The 15,842-nt window shown below is 35.1% G+C and overlaps 1 protein-coding gene across 2 annotated transcripts in view; it reads right to left on the reverse strand.

The window, feature by feature from the left end:
* Positions 1–8,528, reverse strand: part of LOC127426371 (innate immunity activator protein-like) — a 28,953-nt gene extending 20,425 nt beyond the window's left edge. Inside the window, exon 1 of one of the 2 annotated variants that reach the window (XM_051673152.1) lies at positions 8,418–8,510. In XM_051673152.1, coding sequence (XP_051529112.1) covers positions 8,418–8,430 — 13 coding nt within the window. In that variant the 5' untranslated portion in view covers positions 8,431–8,510. Of the gene's footprint in view, positions 1–8,417 lie in introns of both variants that reach the window. The other variant, XM_051673149.1, reaches the window with a different exon arrangement.
* Between the last annotated feature and the right edge of the window lie 7,314 nt (positions 8,529–15,842).

A 15,842-nucleotide genomic window follows, 5' to 3' on the forward strand; every position in this document is an offset into this window, starting at 1 on the left:
GGCAATTGTCTCTCTATATGATATAAAAGGCTAAAAGGCTGGAGATTTATATATATATATATATATATAAAAAATTATATGAGTTCCTGCTGCCCCCTCCTGGAGATAATAAGTTCACCCTTATTATCAAACATACAGTAAATATGAAATCTCTCATTGGAAAGATACTAAAACCAACAAGCAAACAAAAAAACACGTTTTAGAGACATTCTTTTAACCCTACAGCAATTATTCAAATGCTCTTGTCATGTATACAGTAGCCATAGTGAGGCCATGTATAGATGGTCATTCCACTCTGACACTCTAAAGGAAACCAACCCACACACAGATGTCAGAGTAATGGTCCTGCAGAATACTGTGGGAGACGCTGCACCTGCTGCTCTCATGCATCGCTCACATACATTTAGGATCCTTGTCCTCACCCTGGCTCTCCAAGAATGCCAGTTAAACGCCTACAGGAGCCACCACGGCTCCTAGACAGGATTGTATCCTATCAGCTAACAAATGACCAAGGAAACATGACTTTTGGAGCATACCAATATCTGATTTCACAACAAGTCTCCACCGATAACCATTCCCTATAAATGTTCCTACCCCTGCAAAGTACACGTCTACTTAGTGATCAAAGAAATATCAAGTATTTCAAGTATGTTGATATCAAGAAAAAGATAACATATAGGCTAGATAATATGCTAAAACTGGAATGACATACATTTTTTAATCTCCTACATTGACTACAGCGACATGCGCTAATATCTCATTATAAAACGGATAGTTCAGACTCAAAATTTTAATTGGATGAGCCATGTTCAAATTCCTTGTAAAATGACTATAAACACACATTTGTAAACATAATATTCTATATTAATGCACTATCCTATATTGCTTGGCAACCGCAAACAGCCTACAATTAAGATAGTGAACTATATTACTTGGTGGAAGAATTGTTTATTCTGATTATTATTAATAATAAATTGAACCATTTATTGAACATGGGTGTCTTTTCATATTGGTGTTGGCACCATTTTATAGAAGCACTAAGCCACTCAAGTTCATGCATTAAAGTGAATTTATTAGTGTTCTAGCAGCCTCTTGAGGATTATTGATTTGGATTCACAGCACGAATCACTCCGTTCCTGAAAGGAATTCATTCACACCCTGAACTTTCAATCATTTTATCAGGGTCTTATGAAATCTGTTCCAAATTCCATTTTTGTTTTCCAAATTCCGTGTTTTCCAATTCAATTTTATCATCAAAAAACTGTCAAATCAAATGAATACATAGAACTATAATTAAATGAAAATAACTATTACTTTTCAACATACCATTGCATTATTTCTTATCAACTGATATGCTTCTATACAGATCCTTACAGCACACTCCAAAATACAACTTTTGTTTATTTTAATTTTTTTGTCAAATACAGTGCTGCACAGCAGAGCATCACAATATTAAAGCATTGATGCAAACATTTATTCAGTACAACAGCACTCTTGCTTGTGAGATATTGCTTAATTTCTATATATATTATATATATATTATTTATTAGAATAACTACATTGAATATTAAATTTTACTTTACAATAGTAATGTATTTCTGTCACAATTTTTTCAATTTCATGTGTCTAGTTATATTGAGCTTTTATTTTAGCAGAAAATCGAATGAAGCCCTTTCAGTTTGTGTTTTTCTCACCTCCGCATAAGCAGTTCGCTGTATGGCCTTATGTGCTTCTTAAACTAGAAAAAGCTGCAATTTAATTATATAAATATTTAAATTAAATATGAAGTATGAATGTGCTGCGTGCTTCAAAGTAAATGAAAGCCTTGCTCTCTGTCATATATTACACTCTGTCATTTTTTTTCTCCATATATAAACTCCTCTATCTACTACACAAACAGAGAGCGCGGATTCTCATGATGAGGTGTTTCATGAGCAGCTGGCTTCACACATTCACTTTGAAGCGTGCAGTACATGCAGACAGACATGTACAGTATATTTAATTTATTGCAGCCTTTTGTGGCGTAATCATCACACTAGGACATATCACAAATTTAATTTAATTAGTTGTGCATTTAGACATTCATTTAATTCCAAATATGTAAAATTCTGTGACATTCCACACTTTATAGTTAATTAATTTTTTATGACTGGATTCCACGATTCCGTCCATGTTTTTCACATCACGGATATCATAGGGCTCTATTTTATGAATGCAGAAATCACTGCTTGCCTTGCCTATAATAGATTCATCCACTGGGCTCCACAAACACTAAACTGAGCACTGAAATCTGAACTGACCAGATCTAGCCACAGGAAACTTATGCAGGAAGTAATTGAGTTTTCTGGATCATGTTATTTGTGTCAAACCAAACACTCGAGGGACTTCCCAAAAATGAGAGAGGCGTATGTCTGCTATTTCAGACAAGAAACACAGCTCATATTTAGTAGGTCCTTACCTAAAACTATATTCATTGATGAAGGCTAATCAAGAAAACAATTGTTAATTAACTACTGGCATGACATTAATGCATGAATTCTCTATTTTTTGCTATCATATCTCTAAAAGGAAAAGAGAGCAAGTACAAGTCCTTTGCTGTAAAAAGGAGTTTCTCGGATCAGGCCAAAAACAAAGTTATGCCGGAGTGGTTGTGTCCAACACTGAAAACAAGGGGTGAGGCGGGTCGTATATGGCTGACGATACATAGGTTGTTTAGTTTGTGCTACATCCACTGGATTTCCAGAGGATTAGCAAAGTGAATTTAAGAGATGCTTGTCTACAAATTTATGACGATATTCTATGGAAGCCTGTAGATTCATATCTCTTCTCTTCCTGGGGATGAGGGATATGTTGGATTAGTGAGTATGGGAGCGGGAGAGAGTTTTATTATTGTGTGGATCTCCCCCATCCTGCTCATTCAGACATGAAGTTGAAGCACACTGGGAACACCAGTGAACTGTGAGAGTTGCATATTAACCTTCACTTAGGAGCTGTCCACACCACATGCAAAAATTAATGTTAGAAAAATGTCTAAATTTTTAATTTAGATTTAAGATCCAAAAAAGTATGCCATTCAGCTTCTAGGCATGCTTTACAAGGGAATATACAACGTCAAAACATTAGTAAACATTAGTTATATTGATGAGTTATATTTAATATCAAGTTATTAACACATAAAATCTGTGCCTGCAAAACTCAGTAGAAAGTTGTGCAGATTTCCACAGAATTGTAACGCTCAGCATTTATTAAATTCTATAAATCCCCTGCCAACTATGTTTGGCTACGTTTTAAAATATTTTAGCTAGTTTATTTATGTTTTCAGCTGCAATAATAGTACTCTCAGCTCAGTTAACGCAATGTTATCATATTAACCACCCGCCCCCCACTATCTACATGTTTAAGTATTTTAAACTTATTTCCACTAAAGTTATACCTTATATGGAATGTAGCCTATATTATCAGCCAAAAGGTCTATGAATATTATATTTAAACAGCCTAACAATTATATTGTGCATATACTTATACTGAAAGAATGCACAACACTTAAAGTATTGCAGAGCAATTTAACATACAGTATAGCATGTTAACTTACAAATTCTGTCTAAAAAAAAGAAACTTGAAGATGGTTCCAGTGAACCCCCCTACATTTTCTCACATAGAAGGGAAAGATTAGAACACACAATAAGAAAAAAATGGCTTATACCAAAGGGGTAACCATAGCAACACTTTTGTCAAAATAACATTCCACAAATCATCTTGTGACACTGAAGCAACATTGCAATCTGGCTTCAATGCTGAGGAAATGTTTTGATTAGCCTGAGGAATAGGAAGTTCCTTGAACTTGGTCTTAAAAATATGCTTCATGATGTTACTTAGGTCGCTGTCGGTAATTAGTGATGTGTAATTACTCCAAACTAGTATCCATCGTTAGACACTGCATAATTACAGCTTCAGAGGGTGAGACTGAGAGGGAACAAGGAGCTCTGGGGCCTGTGAGTGAACACCGCACCCTGGCATTTAGTACTTGTGTGGCCATGCGGCTCCTTCTGGAGGAAAGAGGATGTAAAGTGGAAATTGATTTCAAATGAGCCAAAGCACAGATGGAGAGTCTCTGATGTGGACTGAAGTGTCTCCTCTGGATTCCACTCTACCATCAGCACTGCAGCACAGCACGAATCCTTCAGGCTGCTAAACCCCTGGAGGACTTTCCCTCTGTCTATTCATTGCTAATGCGGCAAGGCTCAGCAGATAAAACAGACCTAACAGATGCTGGCTTAACCCGCTCTGCTATGCTGGGGCAGTATTTCTACTTGTGGAAAATGTTGAGGCTGCTTTACCAGAGGCATATCACAATATTCATTATAATAGCCAATTATTAAGAGTAATAATAATGGTAAATATACAAAAGACTAAGGTAAGTACACACTTATTCATGGAGGTCATTATATGGAAAATTCGGAACACACTTATTGTGACTGAAAAGATACGTGTGGCAGCACGTCTTAAAAGTGCACTTAGTAATGTTTACTTAATGTTGCGCTGGCAGATGTGGCAGTTGACATATCTTGGATTTCCATCCAACAATTTCAACCTGATCTCATGAGAATTCGTAAGAATAGTATGAGATGGCGAATCCGTAAAAATATTTTTTGTATGAAAACATACGACTTGTACAACAACCAATCACATGCGTCCTTGTACAACCTGAACATTTTTTTTCTTTCTTGTTAAACAAAATGTTTGTCGACGCAAAGGTAAACCTAACAAAGTGTAACATTTTTATCCAGACCTTAAACCTAACCATGATAGTAATGCAAAAAGCCCTTTTGTTTACGATGGAAGAAAGCAAAAGTTCCAGATTCAGAATGCGCGTTTGTGATATATTTAATAATTTTAACCCCTAACCCAAAACTCATACCTAAACCAAATATATCTGAAATTGTGACCATGACGAGGGAAACTTATGTGATTGGTTGGTGTATAAGTTGTAAGTTTTCATACAAACAAAGTCATACAATGTCTTACAAATTTGCCATCTTGTACTATTCTTACAAATTCTCATGAAATTATTATGGAAACCTGAATGAAAATGCTTGATATGCACATAAACTCTACAGATTCGCTTAAAAGTTTATGCACTATGCAGAGGTGTATTTTCTAGAGTTTTGCACTAGTCAAATCCGCATTAAGGGGATGCAAACAGTTTATTCGCAAACCAATGACGTGTTTTGACCATTTGTGCACATGTTTCTGCTCCTTCTTACAACAAAGCAATTCCTCAAACATAGTGTTTAACCCATAGCTGGTCATCAAAGTGGGTCCTCACAATCCGCCAGAACATATTTAAGGCATGGGCGCTCCCAGGTACACAGAGGCTGGAGGCGTATGGGCATCGCAGCCATTTCATCCCTCATTATATGAGATATTACACTCATTCTGTGCCATCTGTACAATTGCTCCAATACCACAAATACTCTCACTGAAGCAAGGAGGTCATTCACCTGCTCTTCATGACAAGGTGGGCTCCCTCAAGATAATTTGCATGACGTAGTGGATGGAAACGTGCAATGATATGCATTTTCTTTCCTCAAATTATTGTGCTTAAAAAATGCAAAACATTTGAATGTGGAAACCCAGCTATAGTGGCATGGATGTAGCATAATGCATATAAGAGTAGGCACCGATGCCATTGTAGAAATGTGCTATTCGCAGAAAATGAACATATTTTTTCAAATTACTAGTTTCTTTAAGTGTAAAACTTTAATAAAGAACAAATGACTGTGTGCACCTTCAAGATAATCTCGTACAGTATTTTTTTGTTCATGAAAACAGTATCATGTTTTAATCTTCCATTCTTTATCCAAGAGGAAGTACAATGTTCCTTTGAAATCAGTGTGTTATGGTTACATTATGGCTTTATTCTGTTCCTGTTTAGTCTCTGTGTCACCACACAGTACAGCTGATATTTTACATAAGCGACTGTGTAATAGTAATGCCATTTTGTATTAAAAGACTATTTCCTTTAGGATTTCAAGAATTGAGTTAAGGGAAGGGAATGATACATGAGGCTCCTGGAAGTTACCAAACAGGAAGCTGGATGTAGAAAGTTGTAAATTAGGAGTTCATCAAAAGCTACTCACCCACGAACGTACAAGTATTTTGTATGGGAAGAAAAGTACATTAAATCATAGTATGCTGACTTTTGAGCTAGGAAGTTAAGAATATCACAGAACACAAGAATCAACAGATGCACTTTTTTTACCGATGCTGTGCCCTAGCAAACAGTGAGATTTTGCCGCACATGTGGAGGAAATTGAAACATCACCACAGCGCCTGTCATAGTGTTCTCCAGATATGTTCAGAGGTGTTAATGAGAGCCATAAAACTGAGCTGTTGTCAGCACACAATACACACATGCTGTATGGCTCCGCTTTGGCCGACCCTGGCTATGAACCAACAAAGCCACAGATTCCAGGGCTATTCACGTTCTCTGGTCTACACACCTCCCTCTAATGCCTGCCCACTCAAATCATTCTGCTGCAAAACACTCTGACACTTTGAGTCAAACTCATCTCTGGGTTCCTCAGCATTACATCAGGAATGTTGTTTTTTGTGTTTAAGAAAGAGATGTGAACAATGGTATAAATGAGCCTTTAGTGCACTGACTCTGAACTTGTAGTGGTTGGTAAGATTAAAGGGCTTGTTTACCCCAAAATCATTCACTTACCCTTTAAATACAATTATCTGTTTTAAGACCAGAGACTGACTGATCTAGTCTTTGTAGCCATCACACATTACCTTAGTTGAAGGAATGAATGTTCCCATTTGAATAAATGAATGGTGTGTACAACTTTTAGAGAATGAAACAATATGATTCTCATGCTGTGAAAAAAAAATATCCGTGAGAGCCTCTTTTCTCCTTGGGTTCTTAACAAAGCTTTGCAACTTCTCTAAACTATAAATATAAAACACTGTACTTCCACATACACAACAATCACAAGTGCTGAATGATTTCAGTAGTTGGTGGTACATGAACAGCACAATATTAAAGGACAAGAAACTATAGACAAAATATGACACAAAAAATATTTCACAGATAAATATAAATAGCCTGTAAACAATCACTAAAATCATTCATTAATATACAGTACTGTGCAAAAGTTTTAGGCACTTGTGAAAAACTTTCAAAGTGAGGATTTCTTCAAAAATTAATGACATAAATAGTTTTCATTAATCAATTAATGTCATACAAAGTCCAGTAAACAGAAAAAGAGCTAAATCAATATTTGGTGTGAGCACTTTTGCCTTCAAAACAGCACCAATTCTACTACTTACACCTGCACACAGTTTTCTTGGTTGTTGGCAGATAGGATGTTCCAAGCTTCTTGGAGAATTCACCACAGTTCTTTGATTTATTTAGGCTGTCTCAATTATTTCTGTCTCTTCGTGCAATCCCAGACTGACCCGATTTTCAGTGGGGCGCTCTGTGAGGGCCATGCCATCTGTTGCAGGGCTCCCTGTTCTTCTATTCTATTCTAGTTGCAAAATTAATGTTTGGGAGTATAAAATGTATATTTCCTTTTGACACACTAAAGTAGCAGATATAAATAACCATCTTAAGACAATTGTTTTTGTGAAACATCTTAAGTGCCTAAGACTTTTGCACAGTACTGTACTTATTTTAGAGATGCAACATTGTTTACATTATTCCTGGTCAAAAGAGAAGCAGGATTCAATATACAGGCTTAATATCTCTTATTTTTTTGTAACACTAGTTTTGCTTACATTAGTTAACGACATTGGTTAACATTATCTAACAATGAACAATACTTTTACCGCATTTAGTAATCTTGGTTAATGTTAATTTCAACATAAATAATACATATAAAAAAATTAAAAGATGTACTTGTTAACATTAGTTAATGCACTATGAACTTACATGTACTAACAATGGACAGTATTAATTTATTAGCATTAATAACGATTAATAAAAGCTGTTGAAATATACTGTTCATTGTTAGTTCATGATACCTAATGCATAGTTATGTTAACGAATGGAAACTTATTGTAAAGTGTTACCCTTTAAAGAAATCTGTGTATTTTACAGCAAACTGATAAACATGTTGATTGTTTACTGCTACTTCTAGAATAATTTCACAAGGGGAATGTCGAGGTAAAGTTACTTTGTACTACAATGCACTGCTATGCGATTTAAGAGCTTTAAACTACGTAAAAGCAAATATATCATTCATCACTGTCTTTACATATGTCTAACACTGAATAGTTTGAAAAGTTTGAATAGTTGAAAAACTTTGGTTGAAGTGGCAGTGCTGAATAAACTCAATTTTCATCTTGTGCTCTTGTGTTTGTTTAGGCGAAGAAAATGTATTGTCAAATAAGAAGAAGTATGACCATACCTTTTGTCGTCATAACAACAGAAGAATCTTCAGAGGGTCGTCAAAGCTTTACGCAACGCATTATCATGGGATATTATTTACCCACGCTTTCTCCATCGCCACATTCCAAATTGATGTAAGCGAGACGCTAAAGAATGGACGATACCAAAATACATGAACTAAATGTGTTGCTTCTCACTCTTGGTAATGGCATTAAAAAGCACATTGAAAAGAAATTCGACATAGAACGGTCTAAAAAAGTGAGAGATATATCGTCCATGTATTCCATGTGTTTTACGAAATAACTTTTATCGTTACTTACAACCATGCCCGCGCCCCCCCTAGTTCAACATGGTACTTCCCTCACCCCTTCAGAAACTTACACAGCGCAGACTAAACACATGCTGGGCAGCGTATAACGCTTTAGCTCTAGGATTTTTTTGGGTTCAAATCGACACGATTTGTAGCATAATGTTGATTACCACAGAAAATCATTTTAACCCTCGTTTATTAAAAAGCTTAAAGCAAACAATAAGTACAGTAACGGAAGTGGACGGGGCCAGTCCATAAACATTAAAATAAACACTGTTTCAAAAGTATAGCCACAAGACATAAACTTTATACATGTCAACATTATTTTCGTGTGATAAAATGCATGTTCTACTTGATTATAGTATGATAAAATCGCTTACAGGATTTACGGCGTTGTGTCGTCATGGCAACGAAATTGCGATACTGAATACTTTACCCAGATGAGGTTAGTCAGCGATTTTATCACACAAATATCACGTTTACACATATAGTGTTTACGTCGTATGGCTGTACTTTTGAAACAATGTGTATTTTAACGTATATGGACTGGCCCCATTCACTTCCACTGTAAGCACTAAGCAAACTGTAAGCTTCTTTTTTTTTTTTTTTTTTAAACAAGGGACGAGATAATTTTATTTTATTTTTGTATCAATGCCACAAATATGCTACCGATTGATTTTAACTTGCATTGAACCCTGGAACATTATTTTATCGATCTAAATAGTTTGCAAACACTGGCAATGTAGCCAGGAAATGGGGGATTTTGTCATTTCTTTAAAATGAGTCGATGAGATGCATGCAAAGTGGTATCTTTTCAAAGGCAAAATGCTATGTGCCATTATGGGGCTGCAGGGTGCTGGTGCCTTTTATTAACATATGAAAGCTTTCACCTTTGAAAAGGAGATTGTCTTAACAGTAAAAGGCCCATGGATCAGTCACAGTTAAAGACAGAAGGGTCCACTAAAGTTGATTTGACGAAGCGGGAAAGTAGGGTTGAATGTGAAATAGGCTAATTAAGCACGATCTGACTTTTTTATGTATTTTAATCTTTTTTTTTTTTTTTTTTTTTTTTTTTTGATAAGATTATTTTCTTATTTCATAGTTAAAGAGCCGGAAGAATTAGAATTAAAATAGGAATCCATTAGAATTCCACATAACAACGTACTTGCATAACAACTGGATCAATTTTTGATTTATAAACATGTTTGTAGTTTGTAATAACGCACAACATGCTTTTTAAAGTGTACCGCTAGATGTCAGTAGCGAGTTTTCTACTCGTAGACGTGTACGAACCTCAAATGGAAAAAGTCAAGTGAAAAACAAAACAAAAACCTACACATAAAAAACAGTCAGTAGAAGACAAAGAATGCAGGTCAACTGTAATAAGCAGAAGGTGTAAACTAATTCTGTTTTACAGCTAACATTTTTTTTTTTTTTTACATCTGTGTTTGACCAGGTGGGCAATTAGTGTTTCCCTGTCTAGAATCCTATCTGCAAAATTCTGCACTGAGAACATTAAAGATACTTACAATCACTGACCTAATTAGATCTTTTTGAGGCGCCTTGTTGAGTTTTTGTCTATTTAGAACATGCGTTTCTGTGTTTGGTATGTTGGCCTACTACATACTGGTCCATGTTTTCCAAGAAGAGCTTACCAGTGTGTGGTTTCAATAAGTGGGCCTGACATGGAAGTCTTCAAAACAGGCCTGCTCCTCTAAAAATGAAACATTTACTTTGCATTCAATCAAGATTAGTCATTAAATTAATATTTAATTCAAAAGATGATATCTAGTCCATGTATGCAGTAACTTTGGACTGATTCACAGAGTAGCCACACAGACTGTAGCACACCAAAGCATGTGAAAGAGAGAAATATTAGTTCAGCAGAATTGCATCTTTTAATTTCTTGCCCATGAGTAATAACACTGAATATCTAAAACCATATTCTAGCAAATGGGTCCCACAACCAGACTGCATTGACTGCCATATAGCCTATACATACTGTATGTTTATTTGCCCTACATACTTTAAGTTATAAATGAAAACAACATCCTTTTCTGCCTGTTATAATAAGGTTATACTATGTGCTACTGATTTTTTTTGTTAGCACATTAACAGTTATTAAATAGAAGAAGTGATCAGTCAAAATCTGTTAAATTATGTTTCCTGTGTGGTTTAAAGGTGCTATATGTAAGACTGACAACAAGAGTTTGAAATGGGTACTGCAGTCCAAACTCAAAATGTTGGTGAGTTGTCTGCCCGGGGTTATTCCTTTGTTCCCAGGGTCCTATGCTCCCCAGATTTATATGGCACATAATGAACACATAAAATAGGGTCCTATGTTCCCCAGTTCCTATGGTCCTATGTTTCCCATCTCTATACATCACATTATGGGGACCTGAAAAACATGTTCCCCAGCTCTGTATTTGCTTAATATGATATGGGTTATTGTGGGAACTCGTCAAAGGGGGTTTCTGTTCCCCAGCACTGCCTTATGGCTCTCAGTATAATAGGCCTAGACTTGAGGGAACAAAACAAATGGTTGGAGTCACAAAAGGTCATAGCTTCCTTAGGTGAAAAGTAGCCTAGTATACACTACCGTTCAAACATTTAGGGTCACTTACTCATTCTTTCTTTATTTTTATTTTTTGTATTTTTTTCACATTTTAGAATAATAGTAAAGTCATCACAACTATTGAATAATAGAAATGGAAATATGGGAATTATGTTGTGAGTAAAAAAATCCCAAATAAATCAAAACTGTGTTATATTTTAGCATCTTCAAAGTGTACTCTTGGCATTTTCTCAACCAACTTCTTGAGGTATCACCCTGGTATGCTTTTTAAACAGTATTGAAGGAGTTCCCATCTATATGCTGGGCACTTAGTGGCTGCTTTTCTTAATTATTCGGTCCAAGTCATCCATTTTAAAAAGTAATTTTATTTTTTTTTTAAATATAATTTTAGTTTTGTAATTAAATGAATTAATATGTTGGCACAATTATATTTTTGTCTACAAAACTAATTTCAAACATTTAAGCATACGCCTTCAGATCAAAAGGTTTTTAAGATCATGAGAAACTTTTCAGGCAAGTGACCCCAAACCTTTGAACGGTAGTGTGCATGTTTTTTAATCTAATTCTCATGACATTATGACGTATGTATCTAATTTAATCCAGTTTGTTTTTGCCTCCAAATATGCTAGTTTATTTTTTTATGCTAGCTAGTTTTTAATCTATAGTTAATTTTGAGCACCCTTTTTATTTTTAGCTGTGACTGACTTCTCACTGCTGAAATAAAGTTGATAGGGCCCTGGGAAAATGAGTCCTGACCTTTTGAAAAGCTTACTTAATGTGTGTTAACAGAACACTGAACTGGGGAACATAGGACCCTTTGTCATGTGTTCATTATGTACCATATAAATCTGGGGAACATAGGACCCTTTTTCGTATGTTCAGTATGTACCATATAAAAATGGGGAACATAGGACCCTGGGAACATAGATACGCTCCCGTCTGCCCTGCCCCAGACTCAAAGCTCATGCGGGTTGCCAGAATGTTTTAAAGGATTTCTGGGCTTTAAGCTATCTCCATCTTCCAAAGGCATCTCCAGTATTTATCTTTGTTTGACTACGCCTCTGGTCATGGTGGTTTTTAGACGGATGGCGAGGCTTTTTAGGACGGGTGGAATCTGTTATCTCTGATCCAGTTCGTTTGCTGGCTTGCATGGCTGCAGCACGCAGTGTTGTTTTCCTGCAAACTTGTTCAAATCTGGCAACCCGGCAGTGTCGAAATACTATTGGTGAGTGAGCAGTGGGCGGGATCACACGGGCCAAAACATAAACAGAAATTCGGCCGGAATGGAAACTTAATAGTAGAATATACTGGCTGTAGCATTGTTATAGGAGAAGCCAGTATTTCAACTTAGCATGTTTCCTAATTCTCTACTGACATATTATGGGCATTTTATGATTTAGTACATTCAAAATATTACATATAGCACCTTTAATATACAGAGTTTCTGTGATCAAAATTAAGGGATTTGTCTAGACCAGTAGTTGTCAAACTTGTCCTGGAGTACCAGATAAGGGAGACATACAAAATGTGTTATTCTCCAGGACAGGTTTGGGAACCACTAGACAAAAGTCACAAAGTATCATGTGATGAAACTAAGAGAGTGGGCTTAGAACTTACCAGCCTTTTTTCTTTTTTCCTATGATCTTGTCTAGGTAACTCTTTTTGCAGTTTAACATATTCTACACAAAGCTTATCAAACAGATTGTACAAATAAAAGTGAAAACTGATGTATGCCCTGGCACAGAAACGATTTATAGGAATAGTCCACCAAATGAAAATTCTGTAATAATTTACTCACCATCATGTTGTTCATAACCTGTATGAATTTCTTTGTGAAACACAAAATACACAAAAACAAGTTATTTTGTGGTAGTTTTTCTTAATCACGATTAACACATTTACTGTTAATAAAGCATAAACCAGCATAAACATTGCTTGGAAGGGCATTACACTGAGAGTTTAAGAGATTTAATGCCCATTGCAATGAATATGCAACCTATGTGACTAAATCTTTTAATTAGTCAAACTCCCTAGACTTTGGAAAATGTTACATAAGTTAGTGATATTTTAGTGCATTTTTATCTTTATACTGTGGAAGGCTTTGTTTATAAAATGTTAATAAAGCAACATATTGTTAAAAATTGTTTTGTTTTCTTTCCTAAAAAGGAAATAAATACATTTTGACAGGAAAATTATATATAAAGTAAAATTACAGCACTTTCAAAATCTGCATTTAATCGCAATTAACTACAAAACATTATGTGATTAAACGTGATTAAATTTTTTTATTGACTGACAGCCCTAATATAAATATGCTCAAGCATTGGGTAAAAGCTTTACCCATTGGAGGTAAACCATTCTCAATAACAGGAAACACAAAGCCTACTGTTTGTTTCTGATAATCATTCCTTCTGTTTTTGTTTTCACTTTTTGGAAGTGCAGCCTATTCTAATCTCATATTGCTTGACAACCATTCAGTTTCACTAATACCAACACATGCCTCCTGTTGTGTCCTGAGATGAAAGAGGATTCACAATCAAACCGAGAGTAGCTTGTCACAGTGCTAACTGTAAAGCGGGGAAAGAAGAGCATGAGAATGATTCTGAAATAAGATTCTCACCAGGGCTCTAATGTCAGCTTAAACTACGGGTGAAGAGGGCAGTTGTAAAACTTGAGCAAGAAGATGAAAGATGGTTACAGGTCATAACCCAAAATATTAGGTATGATGCATTGATGTGTTGGGGTAAGGTGGCAACCATTCGTTTTGCCCACACATACTGTATAACAAGAAACCATTAAGGCCAGTTTAGTTAATTCATTTATTAATTTAAACTATAGCTGGACAATTTGAATAACACACCGTTTACTTGAGTGAGTATCTGATCCAATGGGTTGTTTAGTATTTGGAACTAAACAGTGAGCAAAAAAACCTGCAAAACTGTATTATAATTCGCAGAATGTGTAGTTTTGTTATAACGGACACCTTTCAGTAATCTAGAGTAAAATCTGATGATTTATTTGCATACTGAAGTGCCATGATTTAGTACACACTGAGCCATTGAACTTTCAGAAACATCCTACTCAATGCTGAAATGAATCTCAGAAGATGGCACTTGTTTTTTACTTTTTGACCTTTTAACACCTTGTCAATTCATTAATATGAATTATTTCTTTCTTGCATTTTTTCTTCTTCTTTTTTTTTTTTGAAACATTTTGTAAAAACAATTTTTATACTGCAAATTCTAGGTCACAGTTTGTCAATGCAGTCCCAACAAAATACAATGTGTTCAAATCCATAATCGTATGTGTGTGTGTAAACAGGGCTGGGGAGTAATGGAATGAATGTAATGGGATTACATATTTGAAATACAAAATATAAGTAACTGTATTCCACTACAGTTACAATTTAAATAATTGGTAATTAGAGTACAGTTACATTCAAAAAGTATTTTGATTACTGAAGAGATTACTTTGCATTTTATTGTCATTTGTTTCATTTAATATTTAGTCCTTTCAGATGGAAACATTTATACATAGAAATGATTCAATCCAAAGTGCATTTGAACAGCGGTGAAACACTTTCTTATGATGTGTTACATTCATACGAGCAGACAGAGAAGTACGTTTGAAGTAAGTTTGGAGCAGAAGAAATAGAAATAAACCTTGTGTAAATTGTCAGCTTTATGCTAAGATAAAATGCTATTTCTAGTCATTTTACATGCACATGTTATCAGGCACAATCATATTTTTTTATCAAGAAAATTCATGTTGGATCATAATTTCTATTTTTCTAGTAAGACCTTTGATATTAGGGCAAAAATCGTATTCTTGATAATAATTTCTGTATTGTTTTCCTGTGAAAATATCTAAACATCCTTAAAAGAAGATCAATTTGATTTATCTTGTTTTAGAAACAACACTGCATAAGATATTTAGGTTTTCCAGAGAATGTATTTTTAACATGTGTATTTTGTCTTACTGTACTGACAGAGTTTTTATAGTCAAAACAAGTGAAAAAATCTACCAGTGCTGAAGAAGTAATCCAAAGTATTTAGAATACGTTATTGACTTGAGTAATCTAACGGAATACGTTACAAATTACATTTTACAGCATGTATTCTGTAATCTGTAGTGGAATACATTTCAAAAGTAACCCTCCCAACCCTGTGTGTCAATATATTAAATATATTATAAAAATGTATACATATAATAAATATGTAAGTGTTGATTTCCTATGGATGCAAAAGGACTTTTGCATAGCTGTTACATTTTCTTTAGCACTTTTTTGTTTGTCTGTTTGTTGTTTTTTCAAGTGTTCTTTCACACACTCTTGTCAAGTTCACAATATTAACGGCATTTACACATTTTTCTACGCTGGACAGACTAGAGGTGAAAGTTGTGACCTAAGTTTGCCTTCTGAGTGGTACATGTGAGAACCATTTCAAAACTTGCTATGTGATTCATTTCGAAGGGGAACTGCAATGCCATGCAACCAAGTGTGAACCATTGAACTCTCAAGTCTCACAGCAACCCACACATTTTCTCATGAGAACATTTCT

The sequence above is a fragment of the Myxocyprinus asiaticus genome, chromosome 35 (genome assembly GCF_019703515.2).
Source record: "Myxocyprinus asiaticus isolate MX2 ecotype Aquarium Trade chromosome 35, UBuf_Myxa_2, whole genome shotgun sequence".
Taxonomy (NCBI): Eukaryota; Metazoa; Chordata; class Actinopteri; order Cypriniformes; family Catostomidae; genus Myxocyprinus; species Myxocyprinus asiaticus.